The sequence below is a fragment of the Scardinius erythrophthalmus genome, assembly GCF_964197995.2.
Source record: "Scardinius erythrophthalmus genome assembly, chromosome: 16".
NCBI classification, from domain to species: domain Eukaryota; kingdom Metazoa; phylum Chordata; class Actinopteri; order Cypriniformes; family Leuciscidae; genus Scardinius; species Scardinius erythrophthalmus.
The window spans coordinates 10,196,719-10,219,240 of NC_138236.1; the positions used below are offsets into that span (position 1 = coordinate 10,196,719).

A 22,522-nucleotide genomic window follows, 5' to 3' on the forward strand; every position below is an offset into this window, starting at 1 on the left:
TGTGCATGAGAATCCGTCTTGCCGAGCAGAATCAAACAAACACATGAGGGCGAGAGGGTGCTGAGTCCATTCATATCATATCACTGGGTTTTTTGAAGACTTCCATGTTTCCCAATTATTATTTTTTAAATTAGCAGTGGACAATTACCTCCAGTTGTGTGCAGAATCTGAACGTCTTCCATGAGGAAAACTAAACAGCCTACTGGTAAACCAAACCATGCGTGTCCACAAATCATTTCGGCACATGTGGATGTCATAAATAATTCTGTTGTTGGGTTGAGTGCAGAGAAGACACTGAAAAAAAAGAAGAAAAGGAAAAATGTTGAAGCGTATAAAATTATACCAGTGGCCTCTTCGTTTTCTAAGAGAGGTAACCACCACTTTAAGAAACTGTATGAGGTTATTTTCAATCAGGATGTTACAATCCCCAAACCTCCATCCAAATGACAAGCTCTCTTCACCACAAGGGGCAAGAGAATTTGTTCCAAATAATTTAGTTTTATTATGATTGCTTTTTTTATTAACCGAGACATGCCATAATATTACTAAAAGAACGTGTGTCAGATCAAGTTTGTATGTGTGTGTGTGTGTGTGTGTGTATATTAAAGCTGCAAGATTCTGGATAAACTGAGAATTGAATTTGTTTTTTTTTTACAGAGATCACGGTACTCTCACAATTCTGGTGTAATGTTCACTTTAGATTACGCTCGCTTTAGACATGCTATTTTTGACAATTTTGTGTAAATATGTATGCTCAAGTGCAAGAAGACATAAAAGAGCGCTTAGTATTTGCGTGCTGTTTGAGACGCGGCTTTTTGGGCACCTACTTCAGATGTGTGCGCACATAAAACTTTCCACACAACATGCGAGTAATGGAATGAACTCCTTTTCGTGTCTTCTTGCACTTGAATATTTAAATTGTCAAAGCTTAAACTTTCGTGACGATGCAATGCTGGACCTTCAACAGTTCCGAGCATCGTTTACATTTGTTCACTTTCATGCATTGTTAGAATTCATTTAAATGTTTCCCACCAACTGGCGAGTTTAATTTCATATACTCGCCAATGTCGATTTTTACTCACATTTGCCGCTTGGTGAGTGTTCATTTCAGTGCCCTGGAAGTGCTCATATATCAACCCAGTACCTTTCAAATACAATTTTGTTTTCCAGGACTGCATTAACACTGCCCTGGTAAGCTGAACCTATAGGCTACATTAAAACTGCATGTAAAGATGTATAAGCCTAGCCAATGCGCAAACAAGTTATAATGGTCACCATGCCTTCAAAAGGGGTTGAGATTCAATGCTTTGCTTTCAGGAGCAAAATCATACTTGCTGAGTCACAGCTAAATGTGTGGGGGCATGAGTTTGTGCACATGTGCCATACACGGAGACAGCTAGACGTAGGCTTGTGTTGTTCACAAGATATCCAAACCAAGAAAAGGAAGTGTCAGCATCAAAGGAGGGAAATGTAGTGAAATTCCTTTCACCTCCAATAGCTGACATTATGAATTCTACCTGGCACATGTCTAAGAGTCCTTTGTCCTTGAGCTGAAAGGCATCATTGTTTTGAAAGAAGAAATGAGGAGCAGAGTGAAATGCTTGTGAAGAAGTTAGTGCGAGAACAGAGCTGGTGTTTTCTGAAACTCAACACGAACATCTTCTCATATCAGCTCAACGTGCCTCAACCTGAACGCTATTCACAAAACTAAGAGGGTCTAAGTGAGTTTTTCTTGCAGATGCGGATATCTAGTTCCTGTTTGTCGATTACTTGCACCCAATGTGATTTATACTGTGACTTTCACAGGGGTCGCCTTTTAAAAAATTCGTTTGTATGGGTATAGTGAATGCACAATCTCTCCATGTTCATCTTGCAAATGCCATCTATATAAACAACTCTCTGAACAGAACATTTAAACGATTCTAATTGGGACAGAAAGTGTTTGAGCGACATATTACCACCTCAAGTGAAAGCGACGCTTTCTCACAAACGTCTTTTTAAATGTATGCATGAGTGGTCACATTAGTGGGCAAAAAAAGTCAGGTTTCTATTTTCAATAGTGTGGCGAAGAAGCAATGCTCACACTGAAGCAAAGTCCCTGCAAGTCTCTTCACTCGGCGGCCATCTTTGAAAGCCTCTCGGGCAACTATTTCCGTCATGGAAGAACAGCTTCTCCATCAAATTCTCCACAGCTGTTCTCCAAACTTACGATTAAATTTCATATTTGAAATCACCAATTAAATCTGACAACAGCAGTCTCATACATTTTTTCAAATTGCTCAAATAATGACCAAATAAAGCATTTTCGCATGTGCAGTCATAAGCGTCTCAGAACACTGACTGTTTCTAAAGCAACCGTAGCTTCTAAAAGCAGTTCCCTTTCGTTGTCACTCCGAGTTACGTCGGATGACGACGAATGGGGTTTCGCTTAGAAATCCTATCATCTTCGAGTATTAAAACACGAGCCAATGGCAAAGAAATGCCATGGGTCTGCGGAATTTGCATAGCGTAACTCCGCCCCGCCCTGGGGGTATATAAGGAAGTGCGCGAGCAGAATGCAGATATGTTTTCGCTTCGGAGCCAAGTTGATGTACTTCACTCCACAGCCAAATTCTGAGTTATCTCTTCATCTCTTCGAGACGAGCCTCTCTCCAGGTGTTGGTGTGACAGCGAGTTCCAGCGAGTGCACATTCCCTGCTGATCTGTGCAGTGATTTGCCAGAGTTTGTGTGTTCTCTCCCTGGTCGCTTCAACACTCTGCGGAGAAATCTCCTTTCACAAAAGAGCATTGCACGCGGCACGTCTTTTTAAAGATGCCTCGCCCGTGCACTTCTGGTTGCGGTCTATTCGTGTCTGACTCTGATGGGCACAATCGCTGTCTTGTGTGTCTGGGTGTCGAGCACGCTAAGGCAGCGTTTGTGGATGAGTCATGTTCCCACTGCGGGAACATGCCCATCGCACGGTTGAGATCGAGACTCAATGATCTTAATGTGAGAGTCCCCTCATCCGCACCCCGATCTACTGGTCCCGAAAGGGCTGGTACTTCGGCTGGCGGCCAGGGTGATCTGAGGGTTACAGTGTGGAACAAAGCGCCGACTATTCCACGCTCCACACTTCCCTCTGTTCCCGTGCAACCCGCGAGTGTCCGCGTGGAAACCGCTGTACAGTCCTCGGACTTGCCGCGAGTTTCATTCGGCGCTCCAGAGGATGACGTGATGTCGATCGCTGCATCACAAGGTGGGCAGGAGTCCTCGGGAAGTGAGGATTCGGCTGTGCTGCCACCCTCGGGTGTCCCAGCATTGTCCGAGTCTGATCCCGAGATGACGGCCATGCTTTCCCGGGCAGCCGCGGCGATCGGTCTTGAGTGGTCCCCGCCACCTGGGCCGGTTCGTTCGCGGCTGGACGATTGGTTTTTGGGTGCGGCTGCTGATCCGCGTCGGCGGCCAACCCCAATGCCTTTTTTCCCGGATGTGCATGAGGAGGTCACGAGGTCCTGGAAGGCACCATTGTCTTCCCGTGATCGTTCGGCGACCGCCTCCGCCTTGCCTCCCCTTGATCAGGCGGCCGCCAAAGGGTACACTGGGGTTCCCCAGGTTGAACGCTCTGTTGCGATGCAGCTGTGTCCTCAGAGTGCTTCTTCCCGCGGGGACCCAAAGCACCCCTCCAAGGCCTGTAGGTTCTCTTCCACCCTGGTGGCGAAGGCCTACAGAGCTGCGGGGCTGGCGGCCTCCTCACTGCATGCCATGGCGACTCTGCAGGTCTACCAGGCCCAGATGTTGCGTGATATGCACGAGGGGAGGTCTGACCCAGCACTCTTTGATGAGTTGCGTGCCGCCACCGACCTTGCTCTCCGAGCGACGAAGGTGACCGCACGCTCGCTGGGTCAGGTGATGGCCACTTCGGTGGTCCAGGAGCGACACCTATGGCTAAACCTGGCTGATATGCGGGAGGCCGAGCGGACCCGGTTCCTCGACACCCCCATATCCCAGGCTGGCCTGTTCAGCGGTGCAGTCGAGGACTTTGCCCAGCAGTTCTCGACTGCCCAGAAGCAGACTGAGGCTCTAAAACACGTCCTGCCCCGGCGGCCCGCTGCTCCGGCAGCGCAGTCGTCGGCACAGGTGCCTCAGCCCGCTCGCCGCCGAGGGCGCCCTCCTGCGGTTCCCGCCCCTCCCGATCGGCCCCAGCAGTCCGCTGCTCCCGGGTCGCGTCGGAGAGGAAGCCGTAGGAAGGCGCCACAGCCCTCTCCTGCCCCGCGCCCCGCTAAACGCCAGGCTAAGCGGCGCTCCTGAGACGGGCTGCTCAGAGATGGTGATGAGTTCTGTACAGGAGCCGGTAGCAGGGCCGCTCCTTCCCCCGGTGGAGGGCCGGGGGAGAATCCTTGGTTTTCCCATCCCCGCTGCTCGTCCCACGACGGGCAGCACCCTAAAATGGTTAAAGAAAGAACTCACTATCCCATCTCTGAGCACACGGAGTGTGCGGATGAGAGCACGCGCCGCCCACGGGCCACGCTCCTCTCATCCCCCTCTGTCACCAGACCCCTGCCAGAGCACGCCCCCGTGGGACGCTGGTCCTCCCCTGGCCTTCTCTGGCAGGACGCGGCTAATGACCGTGCCCCCGCACCGGGCCGCTATGCCACCCACGCCTGGGCCGGTCATTCCGCCTCGCTGCACCCCCGACGGTACGTCTGTGGTTCATATGACCCCGCTGGTGCACTTTCTGGAAGCCTGGCTAGAGCTTCCCAGACTGTCTCGCTGGGTCGCGAGAACCATCAGGCTCGGCTACGCGATTCAGTTCGCGCGATCTCCTCCCCGCTACAGCAGAGTCCGCTTCACTATGGTCGGTGGCAATGCCCCTGTCATGAGAGTGGAGGTCGCCACCCTACTGGCGAAGGGTGCGATCGAGATTGTCCCTCCAGCCGAAATGAGGTCCGGCTTCTACAGCCCTTACTTCATTGTTCCGAAGAAATCGGGTGGGTTACGACCGATCCTGGACCTGCGCGTCCTGAACCGCTCCCTTCACAGGCTGCCGTTCAAGATGCTCACGGCCAAACGCATTTTCGAGTGTGTGCGGCCACAAGATTGGTTTGCAGCGATCGACCTGAAGGACGCCTACTTCCATGTCTCCATTTTACCTCGACACAGACCGTTTCTACGGTTTGCTTTCGAGGGGCGGGCATACCAGTACGCGGTTCTCCCTTTCGGGCTAGCCCTGTCTCCTCGCGTCTTCACGAAGGTCGTCGAGGCAGCCCTTGTTCCCCTACGCGAACACGGGGTTCGCATCCTGAACTATCTCGACGACTGGCTGATCCTAGCTCACTCTCGAGACCAGGTTTGCGAACACAGGGATCTTGTGCTCCGGCACCTAGCTCGTCTGGGCCTTCGGGTCAACTGGGAGAAGAGCAAACTCTGCCCAGTGCAGAGGATCTCTTTTCTCGGTATGGAAATCGACTCGGTCGCCATGTGCGCGCAGCTTACGAGCGAGCGCGCGCAGTCACTGCTGACTTGTCTTCGCCAGTTCGAGGGCAAGAGTGCGGTCCCACTGAAACTTTTTCAGAGGCTCCTGGGGTATATGGCATCTGCAGCCGCAGTAACGCCGCTCGGATTGCTTCATATGAGACCGCTTCAGCTTTGGCTTCGCGATCGAGTCCCGAGGTGGGCATGGCAACACGGCAAGCTCCGGGTCCCAGTGACTCCGGCCTGCCGTCAGACCTTCACCCCGTGGTCGAACCTCAGCTTTCTACGGGCCGGAGTGCCCCTGGAACGAGTTTCCCGGCATGTTGTTGTCTCAACAGATGCCTCCACCACGGGCTGGGGCGCCATGTGCAATGGACATGCTGCCGCGGGCTCCTGGACAGGACCCCAGCGCCTATGGCATGTCAATTGCCTCGAGTTGCTGGCTGTACGTCTCGCCCTGCACCGCTTCCATGCGTTGCTCAGGGGTCAGCACGTACTAGTCCGATCAGACAATACCGCGACAGTAGCGTACATCAACCATCAAGGTGGTCTACGCTCCCGCCGTATGTCGCAACTCGCTCGCCACCTCCTCATATGGAGTCAGAAGCATCTGAGGTCGCTTCGAGCCATTTATATCCCGGGACACCTGAACCAGGCGGCCGACGAGCTGTCTCGAGTTCGGCCTCTCGCTGGAGAATGGCGGCTCCATCCCCAGACGGTCCAGCTGATTTGGGATCAGTTCGGCGACGCACAGGTAGACCTGTTTGCCTCCCACGACTCGTCCCATTGCGACCTGTTTTATTCCCTGACCGAGGGCACGCTCGGCACGGATGCACTGGCGCACAGCTGGCCGCAGGGCCTACGCAAGTATGCGTTTCCCCCAGTGAGCCTTCTTGCGCGGACCCTGCGCAAGATCAGGGAGGACAAGGAGCAGGTTATATTGGTTGCCCCATACTGGCCCAACCACACCTGGTTCTCAGAACTCATACTCCTTGCGACAGCACCTCCTTGGCCAATTCCTCTGAGGAAGGACCTCCTTTCTCAGGGACGGGGCACCCTTTGGCACCCTCGTCCCGGTCTTTGGAGCCTCCACGTGTGGCTTCTGGACGGGACGAGGCAGGTTTGAGTACCCTACCACCAGCGGTGGTGGCTACCATCACTTCCGCTAGAGCATCGTCCACGAGACATGTCTATGCGTTGAAGTGGAACCTCTTCGTCACCTGGTGTTCTTCTAAAAATCTTGAACCCACGAAATGCCCCATAAGTGTCGTGCTTTCCTTCCTGCAAGAAGGGTTGGAGCGAAGGCTGTCTCCCTCCACCCTGAAAGTGTATGTTGCCGCCATTGCCGCACATCACGACGCAGTTGATGGTAAGTCCTTGGGAAAGCACGACCTGATTGTCAGGTTCCTGAGGGGAGCCAGGAGACTAAATCCTCCTCGTCCTCCCCTCGTACCCTCTTGGGACCTCTCAGTGGTTTTAACTGCCCTGCAGAGTGTGCCATTTGAGCCTTTGCAATCTGTGGAGCTTAAGTTCCTGTCAATGAAGACAGCGCCCCTGGTTGCATTGGCCTCCATCAAGAGGGTAGGGGACCTGCAGGCATTTTCGGTTGACGAAGCGTGCCTGGAATTCGGGCCGGCTAACTCTCACGTGATCCTGAGACCCCGGCTTGGATATGTGCCCAAGGTTCCTACCACACCCTTTCGAGACCAGGTAGTGAACCTGCAAGCGCTGCCCTTGGAGGAGGCAGACCCAGCCTTGGCACTGCTCTGTCCAGTACGCGCCCTTCGTGCTTACGTAGACAGAACGCGGTGTTTCAGGACCTCAGACCAGCTCTTTGTCTGTTATGGTGGGAAGCTGAAGGGAAAGGCTCTCTCCAAGCAAAGGTTGTCTCACTGGATAGTGGACGATGACCCCGTCTTTTTTGCTATGCAAATTCCGCAGACCCATGGCATTTCTTTGCCATTGGCTCGTGTTTTAATACTCGAAGATGATAGGATTTCTAAGCGAAACCCCATTCGTCGTCATCCGACGTAACGTCTCCGTTCCCTACTCAGGGAACGAGGGTTACATACGTAACCGAGACGTTTTCCAACACTGGCGAATTACTCTTTTATTTAGAAGGCGGGACTTTTTCTGCCAAATTGCATGTTGTTCTTTCTCCCATTCATAGTAATAAAAACAGTCCTCTACAATGTATAAAACAAAATGAAAACTGAAAGGATACTGTAATATTTAAGTCCTCTAGCCTGGCAAGCCAGACCTACATCAAGATGTTGGGTCCGGTCTGGCAACTCACCATAGACACGGCTCAATCCGAGGGGCGGGATAAACGGCTGTCTTTCAAATTCCCTCTGCACGCAATACGCTGATTTCACGCAGCCGTTATTTTGAAATCGAAAGCGAGGCTCCGGTGGGAAGAAAACCGGAAGTGTCGCCTTTAATCATAGGAGAGTCTTGAATGCGATGGCGTATTGTTGTGTTTAATGATGTTGTGTCAATTCTAAAACTGTACATATATTTCTTTCATAATTTAGACTATATACAGTGAAATTCATTTATAAATAAAATATATATTTTTATATAATTCAGAAAGTAAAAAACGAAGCAGGAATGAACTACACATATATACATATCCTATATTGGATATTAACATCCAATAGTGTAAATCGCGGCAGCAGCTTCAGGTTGGTAGTCCAAAAGCATTGTTGTTTATCTTTACTTCCGGGGTTTTTCCCACCGGAGCCTCACTTTCGATTTCAAAATGGCGGCTGCGTGAAATCAGCGTATAGGACAGCGCTTCAACCAACCAGAGCGTTTTCCCAACAGCGGGGCTAACGTTAGTTGATAGATTCAACTTTTACCATATCTGGCCGGCAAAACTACGAACACATCTTCCTTTTTTTAAGAATGACTGAACTGCTGTTCTATGCTCTTTTCTCAAAGAAAAGTCCTCCAGAGTCACGGACAAGGCCGATTCGAAAGATGTTCGCCAGCAGCAGCCGCCATTCTTTGTTTTCAAGTAGCAGGTAACCGTCACAACTCTGTCGTCATAATGTTAAGCCCGCCCCGCCTACTCTATACACGACGTGATTGGCCTGACCCAATTTAGGTTTTTGCAGCTCGAAAGTCAATGGAGAGTTGCTAGCTATTTTTTGCTAGACTGCCCTGGCTGCAAAATACATTTTGCTGCCGCTAGGGTGCGTCTAGATTTCTAGGCTATAAGTCCTCTGCTGTTTTACTACAGTCGATAACTGAGATTCAAGTTGCCATGGACGATGCTAATATTAGGAAATATCTGACTGCTGAATGCCATGACTGACCAATCAGAATCAAGTATTTCTTAGAGCAGTGTAATAATTGTGTAAAAACTTGAATGTGTGGCATACTTTTTACGACACCTTTTAAACCCCTCCAGATCCCTTGATTAGGGGCATCAGACGCATCAAATCCCCTATTAATTCTCACTCTGCGGTAGTACTTCAGTAGCTCGTTTTATTGGCTGCAAGGCCTCGCATGGGATGAGACACTTGCATCTGAGCCCAGAAGATAATTTACTAGGAGAGCTGATGTCTCAACAGACCAGGTCTGACGGGAAAAACTGTCTAAAAACTGGGATTCGAAATTTGGAGCCTTTCTGTCCCCCTCCCATAATTTGACACATGCCATGTGCTGTGACATACTGCAGGACTTGTTATGACAGCACAGATAGAAAAAGAGCATGCAGGCAACCCTTTCCACCAGCTGAATGCTAGCAACTTGCTTCAGAAATACAGTGAAAAAAAAGAGAAGTTGCATAATTTACAACTTCTGAGGTAAAACGGAGTTGTAAAAACTGACAGATCTGGCAAAATATATAAGTTGGACTTTGTACACAAGGTGGAGGGATAAACCTCATGTTACACGTTGAATGTAAATACTGCAAAGCACTTTGATTTCTCTGCATATGTCTGTGGTAGACTCTGGCTTGTAGAACACATCGTAGAATTTTTATTTCCATCACATTATAACTATATTATTTCTTTTTGAGGCAAAACCACTGTGTATAATCTGCCAATTGTTGGGGAGAGCATTCCACTTTGGTCTAATATGTTTCATGAATATAAACAATAAGATTAGCATTGGCTCTGCTAAACGGCACATTTATATCAAAATTCCCCGTTCCAAATGTGTTCTTACATTGAAATACTGCAATCTGAACAGCCTCGCTTCACCGATACTAACTGAAAAAATGTTTCATTGAAACTTGATTTAGCAATGCATCATGTCCTGCATATAGACTAAAACGACAAAAGCAAATAACCTTTGGCAAAAATGGATTTGAGAGACTTGCATTTTGAAAAATTGGATGGTGTATTTATATAACGCTGGCATTTGAAAAGCAACGTGTATGTGTCTGTTTTCACTAGAGCAGAAAACTGCCTTTTGCGATAGTCATTCTAAATCAATAATGACTGAAAATAGCCATTTTACCCAGTAGTCAATATTCTCTGGTATTGCATAAATGCTTGGACAGTTCAGTAAATGAAGGGTAAATTCAAAGAAGAACCTTCTGCTCAGAAAAAAAAAACAAAAAAAAAACACGGGCATGTTTTTCATGGCTAGCCCTGTACTTGAAGGATCATTAAATACGAAAACACATTGTTCCTGGAAATGGTGCATTTCACTTTAAACAACACAAGCATCACAAGACAGATATCAGAGATGTTGAGTGAGTCCACATACTGTAGGTTCTTATGCATTAAGAAACTGGCCAGATAGCAAACCATACTGTGTTTTATAAGCATATGAAACGTAAAGCTGTGAGGCGCAATAATATTTGACTGTACGTAATCACACGTATAGACCTTACTGGCACCGATTTTGTCATCAATACGTTTTCAAATGGAAACATGCTTTTGATCTGCAGCTTTATAAAGCTCATGAAAGACTTGTGATGGATGTTGACGTCTTGCTGTCTATGTGGAGAGTTTCCATGTCGGATATCAAAGAACCTTGTGGACTCACTCCAGCCAGAGAGAAAGAAAGGATGGAGGCCCACAGGAACTGCTGTGGTCTGAGAACATCATCTTGCCTAGATTTATTTACGTACTTATTTTTTTGGAGTGGAAATATATTCACATACCAAAAATAAATAAATAAAAAATAAATGTGTGTATAAATGAAAAAAAAAAACAACAACAAAAAAACACTTTGTCCAGGTGCAGGAAGGAACTGCAAATTAAAGAAAGAATTCAGATTTATTTACTTTATATATCAAGTAGAAAACTGCACAAAGAAGTTTTTGAGTTAAGCATCCTCCTAAACTGATGCTATCCACCCCAAAACCACCCATTTGATATGGAGGATGCATTTCTGCCAAACATTTTACAAAACCAACAACTCTCCAAGTGTTTGACATGGTAATGGATATGACAATACATACACGACATTCTGATTCTGACACGCTGCTGTAAACAAGTAAGACATGCTACTGCTGTAAAACATAGCATACGTGAATTACCCGTATAGCAGATCTATACAGGTGGAGCTGGGGAAGGTGGAGGGTTTCTGAAGGCGCACTGCAACTGCTACAGCAAATGCTGAACAAGTATTTGAAGGTTAAGCAGTGAGTTCATTGGCTACTGATACAACAGGAACCAATCAGCTGTGCCCTATAGAGAATGAGGTGATTGCAAACAAATTGAGTTAAAGGAGAACTCCGGTCAATTTTAACCAATTTTTAACTCCGGGTGCAAATTTTAAAAAGAGGATAAAAAGGTGTAGGCAACACCGATTTTTGTCATTGTTCTCTGTACTGACAGCACTCCAAATTTACAAAAAAATTAGCTCAATGTTAAAATTGACCAGAGTTCTCCTTTAAGGACCTATTAGCCTGCACCATCTAGTTTCATGACAGAACTTTGTATTTGATTACAGCTTTGGTGTTGAAAATTATAGTGTAGTCTGATTTTATCACCCCACAGAACGCTATCCCCATCGGATAGTTTGTAATGCCTGTTCAGAAACATCTGGAAATACTGTTTACTATTACCATTTCTTTTGTAACAGTGGTAGCTATCAGTTAGAAACATGCTAATATGCTAAGCTAGCAGACAAATCAACTAACAGTATACAAAATAAATAAAGATAATCAGGCGCTGAATAACAAATAAAAAAAAAAATCATTGTATGAAATGTTTTAATAATTCAGTTAAGTACAAATAACAGACTTAAAATGACATTTCTTATTTCCAAATGTGTTCCTCAAATTTAATCATTAAAAAAATAAATCATTAAAGAACAGGAATTCAGAACTGAAATTGTCTCAATATTTCCAATCTCAACACACAAAAAGCAAGTTGGTGACTTTGTTCCTCCATGATTAATTATATTCCCAGAAATGAAACTGAAGAAGATACACCTCACTTTGAGGCAAAACATTGTTTCTTTAATGCATGGCGCACTGTGATGTGACTAGCCAGGGTTAAATTGTCTCATTCATCTTCAGTCTTCCCAGCCTCATCCCTAAACCATAGAGAGACAGATGTGCCGAGGGGAAGCCCCCTGCTTCAATTCAATTCTCTTGCCAATTCCAGCCACCCTGGGAATTCTATGGGAAACCATGGGGAGACTCCCTCTTTCCTCACCTTCTTAGGCTCTCTCTGATCATTGCGTTTCTTTTCGAAAAATAGCTCAGAGAGAAGTCACTTTCTACACATGGAGATTTATCTCCATTCATCGTCTGCGGTGCTGAGTGTATGGATTACAGATGATTAATACCTTCACTGACTCATCACCTGGGGAGTATCCACAGGGGCTTAAGTGTGTAATGCACAGCAGACATCCAAGTGTCTCCTACCCGCCTCGATTCCCCCTCTTTTCACATGCATTACCATGGAAGCCTGTTTCCGCCTCAGAGGAAAAAATAAAAAGGTTTTGTAACAGTCACACTGTAAGATATAAAGTGACTGCTTATCATAATTGACTTTTGTATCTTACAAAAGTCACAACTGCAAGATATAAAGTTGATAAATACACATTTTAATTGTGAGATATTAAGTAACAATTTATAGAAAAAAATTGAAATTATGATACATCATGTCAAAATGCAAGATAGTCACATTGTGAGATTTAAAGTTGCGATTGAGATAAAACATCGCAATTGCGAGATATAAAGTAACAATTATTAAGAAGGAAAGTTGGAAATATGTGTAATGCAAGATATAAAGGTCATATTGTGAGATATTATTGCAAAATAAGTCACATTGTGAGATATCACCATTAGGAGACAAAACCTCAATCGCAAGATATAAAGTAACAATTATGAGGAAATAGTTGCAAATATGTGACAAACTGCAAGATGTCACATTGTGAAATGGAATATCACAATTATGAAAAATTGCAAGATAAAAAGTAACAAAACCAAGAAACAAAGTCGCAATTGTGAGACAGTCATGTTGCAAAATATAGGCATTTATGAGAATTACGAGGATTATGAGATAAAGTTATAAAACAAATTATAAAGTCATATTGCAAGATATAATGTCGCATTAAGAGATAGCAAAATAAGTCACATTGTAAGATATCACAATTCTGAGAAATAGAGGCAATTGCAAGAAACAAAGTCAATTGCGATAGTCGTTTTATGATGTCACATTGTGAAATGTAAACTCAACTATGAGAAACAAATTTGCATTTGTAAGGCAGGAAGAAATTACCTTTTAAATTTTTTTCACTCCAGGCAGAAAAGGCTTCCATATATTAGAGATCAATGGACCAATTCACAAGCTTGCTGTGCAGGTGTGCGTCTAAGGTTGAGCTGTGTCAAAACCTAAAGGAATTAGAAATAACATGGACAACTAATCCACAGTGCTTTGACCTCAGTGGCATAGCATTTAAATGCTCCAGCTGTTTGACCTTTCTGGCATGAATGGGAGTCTGGTTCAGCTGATTTTCCATCTTCCTAAGAGGCACCGCAGAAATTAGAGCTGTGATTACTGGAACACTAAATCAGATGCAGCCTTTTTCGCTCTGTTTCTGTGTCGATGATCAACGACAGTGTTTACACACATTCCAATAAATTGCATTAGCTGCTACCTGTACAAGCGTTGCATGTTGAATTACTTAGCATGTCTCATGTTGCACTGGAGCACCTAGGCAAATTCTTTTCAAATGTTAGATGGATGACCCTTCCAACTTCCTAAAAACTTCTTACTTATGAAAATATTTCTAAACTTGGAAAAAAGCAAAAAAAGAGGAAAAGAAAAACATCCTCCTGACTACAGATGGCACTATTGCGTTAAGTTGAAGGCCAGCTTCGAGTCTTGCACATCACTCACACATCAAAGTGATTGACATGTTCTTTTACAGACCACTTACAAGCCTTTAATGACCTTTACAAGAGAGGGCATTGACTTCTTCCATTCCTAGTTGCCTGGGAGACAAGGATCCACATGTAAATGATATTCTCTCTCAAATGAACCATCCTTGATGGTTCCTCAAAAAGCTACACTTCAATGAAGCTGTTCCTGTAAAAATAACCGCTCTGTCAGTCTCCCTCCGAGGTCCCCAGGCTTTCGCCGGTTCTGCGAGCTTGGAATGCGAAATCAAACACAGACACATCCACTGACCAAAGTATTAAAACTGATGAGTAAATGACTTTCACCGCTCCCACTTCAGGCTTTCAAGCTCCTTAACAAGTCAGTCGGTCCATGAGGAAAAAAAAAAAAAGAGAGGCAATAAAGTCAACGCTCAACTTTTCCACCGAACTGCATGTGAAATTATGAGACAATTGCCACGACTTAATAAACAAAAGAGATGGAAGTAGCAGCTGACCCGGCACGGGTGAGTGAGAAAATAACGCTCATTTGGTCCTGAAAGCGATGTGACCGTTACAAATGAGTGCAGTAGGAAACCAGACCTCCTTTTCACAACATCTCTCAATCTTTCCCACTCTCCCACTTGAGAAAAACCCAGATTTATGCATTGAAAGTGCTTTTGTTTTAATTACCGGCAAAGCTTTTCTGACGGTCTTGCTGTAATTGAGGGGCAAGAGTCCCAGTCGGATCGTTGGGAGCGAGAGACTGCCTGCTGCTCAGCCTTCTTTTAATGGGAATTTCTGTTGCTCCTAAGTATTTCAGCAGAACCCCGCAGCCGGCCGTGGGGTAGCGTGAAGCTGGGGCTCTATCGGTTCTTGAAGTCTTATGAGGGCACATTATATGACCATAGTAATGGCGATTATTATCCTCTTTATTGCCATTATCATTCAGTGGTCCAAGGGTCGTCTGAATGGGATTCTAACCGCTCATTAACATAGCAGCTCGGTGAGTAGCTGATCTTTCAGCTGGGTGATTGAAAACGACTAGCCAAAGCATTTCTAGAAAACAGGGCAAGACAGAAGAAATGATCCTTGGATATCAATGTACGAAACAAGTAATTGACCAATTAAGATCTACGAAAACATTTATATGGTCATTCAAAAACGCAGTCCTTTATTTTTCTAAGAAAGAAACAGATTCTTAGCTGATCCTCCAGCTCGGCAATTGAAAACAACCAGCCAAAACATTCCTATTAAACAAGGAGAGAAGAAGAAATGACCTTTGGATATCAATGCTAGAAACAGATACTTGATCAATTAAGGCCCACCAAAATATTGCTATGGTTAGTCAAAAAATGCAGCCCTTTATTTTGCTAAAAAAAGAGACAAGATTCTTAGTTGATCTTCCAGCTGGGCGATTTAAAAAACGACTAGCCATAACATTCCTAGAAAACGGCGAGACAGAAGAAATTACCATTGAATGTCAATGCACGAAACAGATAATGAATGATCAATAAAAACCCACCAAAACATTGCAATGGTTAGTCAAAAAATGCAGTCCTTTATTTTGCTAAGAAAGAAATGGGTCAGTCATGACATCAGTTTCTAGCACATACAGTAAGCACATTTCCATCTTCTCACAGTTAACTCTCTAATCAAACCCTTAAAATGATCAGAACTGACTGAACTAGAAACATTACAGAGATTTTCCTTTTTACGCTCACTTCCGTTGCAGACGCATTTGATTCCACCACTCGTCCCAATGATAAGCTCTTAATAATAAATAAAGGAGTGCTGCCGGTTGAATAGAGAAACGTGGAATGGTTCGGGTTGTCTGAAGCCTACCAGGAGACCTCAAAACAATACAAAGATGGATGAACTGATATAGAGGTGGTTGGGTTGGGTGGTCTGGTCTGTGGGTGGTGGTGGAGTATTCCAGTGAGCAGGGAGAGCTGCCATGGTGTTGTGGTGACAGAGGTTGTGGGAAGGGGGGGACAGAGCTGAGGTTTAAGACATGGTGATCTGCATGGACTCCAACATTTCTTCCACCGCCTTCACCGAGCATTTGTTCTCCTTCTTCCCACGGCCTGCCATCTAGGAGAAACAGAAAGAGAGGGGTTGATGAAAGGACATCATTCCATTTACAATGTTTTTGGACGTATTACGTTTTAACACAAACATTGTGGAGCGTCAGACTCCATAACATGCTGATGCTAAAAGACAAGTATTTGTGTACGATTCCCATGTCTTGCAGGAACTGCATTCATAAAACACTTCAGACTGTTTCTAAGAGGGTGAAGAGTGAGTAAAGACCATTGTTACACATCTTTGAACCTTAAGGCTCTTAAGTCTGCCTAAACTAGGAGATGAACCTATTTTTTGAGGGGTCCCAGTGACATTAACCTATATTTGATTAAAATAAACTATATATAATTACCATAATATATATTGTTGTCACTGTACTAAAGACTAAATAGAATTTATATATACAATTCCCCAATCAAATGCTTTCTAGTATGAGAAATGTTTCTCTCCCTAATACCAGCAGCAACTGACTAGCAAGTGGCTTTAAAGGTATTTACTTTTTATATACAAATTTTAACTGAAATCTTAATTTAACTTAACAACTTGCAACCAAAGATGCAAGTTTTAGCTGCATTAAAAATGGACTTGATGGCTCAAAAATAGTTTGAATAGTGATGACGCCTCTGCCTGCACTAGTGGAGTAATTGAGATGCTGCTGCGGGTCTCTATTCCTCTCTCCTTGTTTGCCCTATGAGAGTAAAAGGATTGGAGGGATACTACAGCCTAATGAGTCACCAACTTACACGCTCACTCACAAAGACCCATTAGCCGACAGACCCCATGGCCAAGCATACTTACTCACACGCTCTTGCCACATCCGCTGTGACTCATCTGCTAAGAGTCCCTCTGCCTTGCTCAAACTGCACAAATTGAGCATATCGGCCAAAGCTCACTTCTCTATCCCCTCCTCCAGCAATTGACATAATAAACCAATCCACTATCCATTAAAGGCTGTGCTCTCCGTTTCTCCTCATTAGTCTCATCTGACGTCTGCAACGTATCCCGATCACCACTGCATCTCCAGCAGAGATAGGTGTTTAAGAAGTCAAGGTTTGTCAGGTTAGCAAAGTCCCATTAACCCTGGCTGGTACATGCTGGAACTACACCAAAAAAGCTGAAGATGAACAGTGACACCGGTAAACTGAAGTGTTTTGCTCATCAAAATCAAACCGTATACAAATGAGATTAATCAGATATAAAAAGTTAATACTCCAGCCTTAAGTTTCACACGATCCATCAGAAATCATCCTGATCTGCTTATTTAATGCTCAAAAAAACATTTCTTATTTTTATCAATGTTGATGTAATGTCAGGTGAACTTAGCTGGATCTAAATGCAGTGTGTTTAATAAATCAAGATAAAGGGCAGAAGATAAAGGAACAGAAATCCAAGGACAGAACTGACGACACTAACTTATTAAAAGAAACTTTAGGGTCTAAATACACAGGGGGTATTTAGCAAACAAGATACACCTGGGAACAGTCAACAAGAAAACTACAAACTGACTATGAAATGGGGCACCACACAGGAAATAACTTAAAAGTATAGATACATATAACAGTTGCACTGCCTAATATTTTTGTAATATTTTTTATATAATTTTTTTAGGATTCTGTGATGAACAATTTATTTGAAATAAAAATATTTTGTACCATTATAAATGTCTTTACTGTTACTTTTGATCAATTGAATCTGAAATAGATTTTTTTTGTCTGAATAAAGCTTCCTTTAATGAATATACGATATGAATTTTTTTATACATTTAAAGGATTTAATTTGATATTTTCCTAAAGAGAAAGAAATGGGCCCAGATGATTAGTTTAGGTGGTTCTCACACACAAAGATGTCAGATTTCAAATTTCGCCAGCCGAACAACTGCCATTGAGATAAATGGGAATGCTAACAGACAGCTTTCTCCAGGTATTCTAGACCTCCTTGGAGGAAACATCTGCATCGTAATGGGCTGTGGGTGCGTTTGTAGAAAGAAGGAGCCAGCAATCCCACTGAACTCATTGGGTAAACAGAAAAAAAAAACACAAAGCATGGCCGAGAGAGCATGGCAGTGCCGTTTCTGGGCTTGGCAGTGCATATCTGTGTCCTTGCAAGTAATTCATGGGTCCCGCCGGACATGTACACATACAGAGAGACAAATGTCTGGGAAACATCGCTAGATTAATAGAGCTGATTTGTGGTCTAAATGCCAGGCTGCCGTTCCCAGCATTCTCTCAAAAAACCCCACATTATTGTGCAAGTGAGCTGTGGTTTCTCCTGAACGATGGATTCCATCACGTTTTAGACGAGTGCAAAAGTCAAGGGCATCTACAAATGGCACAGAGGACTACTCGATGTTCAGCAGCCCATGCATATCATGCATTTCAAAGCAATTAGACATGTTCACATGCTGACTCAGTGCCAATGTTTGCATTGATCGTGGCTGACACGCGACCAGGTAATTGCTCACTTATGAAATTAAGCGAAATGCGTGTGCCTTTTGTTTCTGAGTGTTAGATAATGGACTGACCCTGTCATATCGCTCAATCTGCTGTGAGTGAGGGCTCTGGCATTACGCATCAGAAGCCCTGTGTTGCACCCTAATCCATCAGCGAGGTGAGTCATCCGTCTGTATGACTATTATGAAACGTGGACTGACTCAGGACTTGACAGCCACTGTGGCTGAGTGATATCAGCGATGAATTATTAGCTCTATATTGAGAGAGAGAAGGATAAAGTTAATGTATTTATGCTTTTAAGTCAAAGACAGAAAGCACTAAGAGGAAAAAGGAGTGAGTTGAGAAGAGAATGTCCTAACAAATTAAATTCGAACAGTTGTCCGAGGACATCAACCGTGGCCAGAGAGTGACTTGCCTCTACCATCAAATGAAGGTATGCTAACCACCAGAGGTTGGAGGCACCGTTAACCTCCAGAAGACCTCATCAATCAAAGCTACTCTGCTAAAGGGTGACTCAACTTCTCTTTGAAAGACCTCAGAATTTCTTCAAAGCAAGGAGTACAACAGGTTATGTTGACCTCTCAATACAACTAAGGTGCTTTCAGGTATAGTGAACGAGGTCAAGGATAAATTGCTTATTCTGAATAGCCTTAGGTTAATTCTTACCTGCATATTCAAAGCCACTTCACCATATCTATGTCGTTAGAGATGAACACAGATGATTCTCACACAGTATTTCAAGTTCTCTCAACATTAACAACATCAAAACCAACATCAAAGTCTCTGACTCATCTTGTGTAAAAAAAAAAATATCTACGTATCATATGTAATACCTCCCAAGAACCAAGTGTCAACAGCAGATATCTTTGTTGTTTTGACACCAAATTAAAATTCTGTCATCATTGTGTCTAACCCTCATGTTGTTCCAAACCTGTTTGATTTAATTATGTGGAACAAAAAAAAGATATATATTTTGAAGAAAGTTTATCATCAATGAGGTTCAAAACAACACTGGACCCAATTGAATTGCATTGTATGCATGGAGATGGTGAGACTTTTTGAAATGTTGCATAGTGACTATCAATCAGGCAAATCAGTTCGAACATATTTTTTATGTTTAAAATGAAACTACATGGAGCATGATTTCTGGCCTATGAGATTTCACCGTGGGAGGGACTACCAGGCGCAACATGACAAAAATAGGAACCAAGCACCGTCACAAAGTCTTGACGCATGTTGCTGCTGACGCTATGGTTGGGACACAATGTCAGAATGACTGCCATCATAACCAATGACGTTCTTGTGAGTAAAGTCTCTCCTGAGGCATACGGATCAGTCAATAGAGGAGAAAGATACAAAAGATGATTGTGTAAAAAAAGACAGAAGGAATGAAAGGAACATTAATATCCATTTATTGGGTGGTCTGGAAATTCCAAAAGAAAACCAGCCAAGTTTTTAATACACCCTCAGGGTTGGAGACCACAAGGTCGACGTGTTACTTTTGAAAGTGGATAACAGTCCTTAAATATTTATTTCTATAAAAGAAATGTAAAAAGGCAACAATGCACATTTTATAGGTGTCTTTAGCATTACAGGTATAATTGACCCAAAAATGAGTCTTTGACTTTCTTTCCTCTCTAGAATACAAATGAAAAATGTCTAAGTATTTTTTTTATTCATACAATGAAAATCAGGTCCCCACTGACTTTCAGTGCATGGACAAAAACAGTTCTTTAAAATATCTTCTTTTGTGTTCTACTGAAGCAAGTTATACAGGTTTGGAAAGACATGAGGGTGAGTAAGTGATGCCAAGTTTTCATTTTTGGGTGAACTCTCTCTTTAACAGCAAGATCCAGTTCATTCTGATCAGAATTTGGTCTTGTGGCGTACATCTGAAGAACCCCTCTTTGGCACTGAGACGCCAACCAACATGTCAAAGGGAGCTCCATCTAGAGAGTGTGACAAGAGTCCTCCAACCAAACAGGAAACACTCAATGGGTACGCTTCTGTGTGTGTGTGTGTGTGTGTGCGGCCCCTGATGGCCCCACTTGCTGACTAAGGACCCCTTTATTACACTTTTAACTGTCAATCCTTATATAAGCAATGTATATCACCCTGATGGCAGTTAAGATTTCAAATAAATCTATAATATTTACATTGTGTACCATGGCAACAGCATAAACCGCTTTAGTGATACCATGCGCGCTGTATTTCACTTTTTCCTCTCTTCTGCTATCATTATTGCCTCCCTTTGCAGCCGTGGTGTGCACGCTGCATATTTTCCCCTTGCTAACTCCCGAGGCCTGTGTTTGGCACCAGCTGTTATGCTTCATAGGGATAGTGGCGCTTTAACATGCAGACATAGAAAACAGCTGCGTAACACAATGCCAGGCCCTGTGGGCTTAAGTCAACACATTAGCTGCGCTCTGCCCAGGCACGCGTGTTCAGCACAGACCCAGCGTGAAGGCATGGCATACGCTCACTGTCTGGGGATGTGCTCTCCTGTCTGTATATCAGATTGTGCTAAGCAAGAGAAAAAAAGAACGAACCCGGGCAGCCAAACGGCATTGCCAGTAACTCGGGCTGGGCGGTATGACTAGGTAGAGATTCTGCTATGCATCTGCGGCAAGATTTAAAAGATCCAATGACAAGCAGAAAACATTAATAAGTGTTCAGATTCAAACATCACACACAAAATGTTTTGATAAATATAATACCGTTCAAAAGTTTGGGGTTGGTAGTATTTTTTAATGTTTTTTGCAGCTCATAAATGTTGCATTTATTAAATCAAAAACACATAAAAATACTATGAAATACCGTTTTATCTTTTTTTTTTTTTTTATTAAAAAAAACTAATATTTTTTTTATGTCCGTTTTATCTTTCAAACTATTTTAAAATATAATTTATTCCTGTGATGGTAAAGCTGAATTTTCAGCAGCAGTCTTCAGTCACATTTATCCGTCATAAATCATTTGAATATGGTATCTATCTATCTATCTATCCATCCATCCATCCATCCATCCATCCTATATATATATAAAATATATCTTCTATACTGTATATATACACACACATACATTCACACATAGTATACATTCATCAAATACTTTCGCTTCAAACCCGCTAAATCTCAGCCTCAGTCCAATCAGAAATACCGGTCAGTTGGCAGAAACCTCTGAACGCCACTTACTTTTGCCAGGAAAAGCCTCTAAGTTCACAGAACCAATCAGAACAAGCGAATCGAATCATATGATTTCAAGACGAATGACGACGTGCGTATGAGCCGGCTTTCAATTGTCAAGCTGCAAGTTTATATCCTGATGAGATTTTTTAACTAAACAAGATGTTTAGAAGTTTAGAAGAAGTTTATACTAGAAATTCACATTTTATGACAATGGATTGTTTAGATTTGAAAAATATCAGTTTAATGTTTACTGAATGAACAACTTTACATCGGCCTACACTTTTTAGGTATTTTTTATTTTTATTTTTGATACATATTTGTAATATTGTATATATATAGATTATTATATTTTAAATATATATTCTATATTTTTATTTATTTTGAGCGTAGTGTATATGGTGTAGTTATTGTATAAAGTCTTCAATTTGTTGTTGTTATCCAATAAAGTTTGCTGTAAGTTTGTGTCATTATAGTCATATTGTGTGAATTGTTTTTTTCCCCTAAAAGTGGAATTTCTAAACCTAAACATAGGAGCCTGAAAAAAAAAAACTCGTAAAAAAATGTCAGATGGACTTTTTGCATCTGAACTCTTCATACACATACATATACATATACATATACATATATATATATATATATATATACATATATATATATATATATATATATATATATATATATATATATATATATATATATATATATATATATGTATGTATAATTTTTTTTTTGAGAGATTTAGGTTATGCCACCCAGTAACTCCTCTTACCTGATAGGCTCTGCTAATCTGAGAGGTGGCCCATGCGGCGTATTTCACATTGTCCTTCTTCACCTTTGCGCTTACTTTTGGGCTGGCAGCAATGTGACTCGCCGACTGCGGGAGAAGACGACGAGAAAAAGACAACAAATAAGGGTGAGATGGACCACAGTGTTGGGGGAAACACATAAAGATTAGAGTATCACCATTCCTGGAAAGCGTCAATAAAGACCCATGAGATAAAAATCCATCGGCTCCCACTTAAAGCCCACATAATGGAAGGGTGGCTAAACCCTG

At 43.2% G+C, this 22,522-nt stretch overlaps 1 protein-coding gene across 1 annotated transcript in view; it reads right to left on the reverse strand.

Annotated features, from left to right (window-relative positions):
• Window positions 1-15,284: 15,284 nt before the first annotated feature.
• Window positions 15,285-22,522, reverse strand: part of emc2 (ER membrane protein complex subunit 2) — a 29,607-nt gene continuing 22,369 nt past the window's right edge. Inside the window, exons 10-11 of the mRNA XM_081388999.1 lie at window positions 22,238-22,342; window positions 15,285-15,842 (exon numbers count right to left, since the gene is read on the reverse strand). Of these exons, the coding sequence (XP_081245125.1) occupies window positions 15,756-15,842; window positions 22,238-22,342 (192 nt within the window). The 3' untranslated portion in view covers window positions 15,285-15,755. The remainder of the gene's footprint in view (window positions 15,843-22,237; window positions 22,343-22,522) is intronic.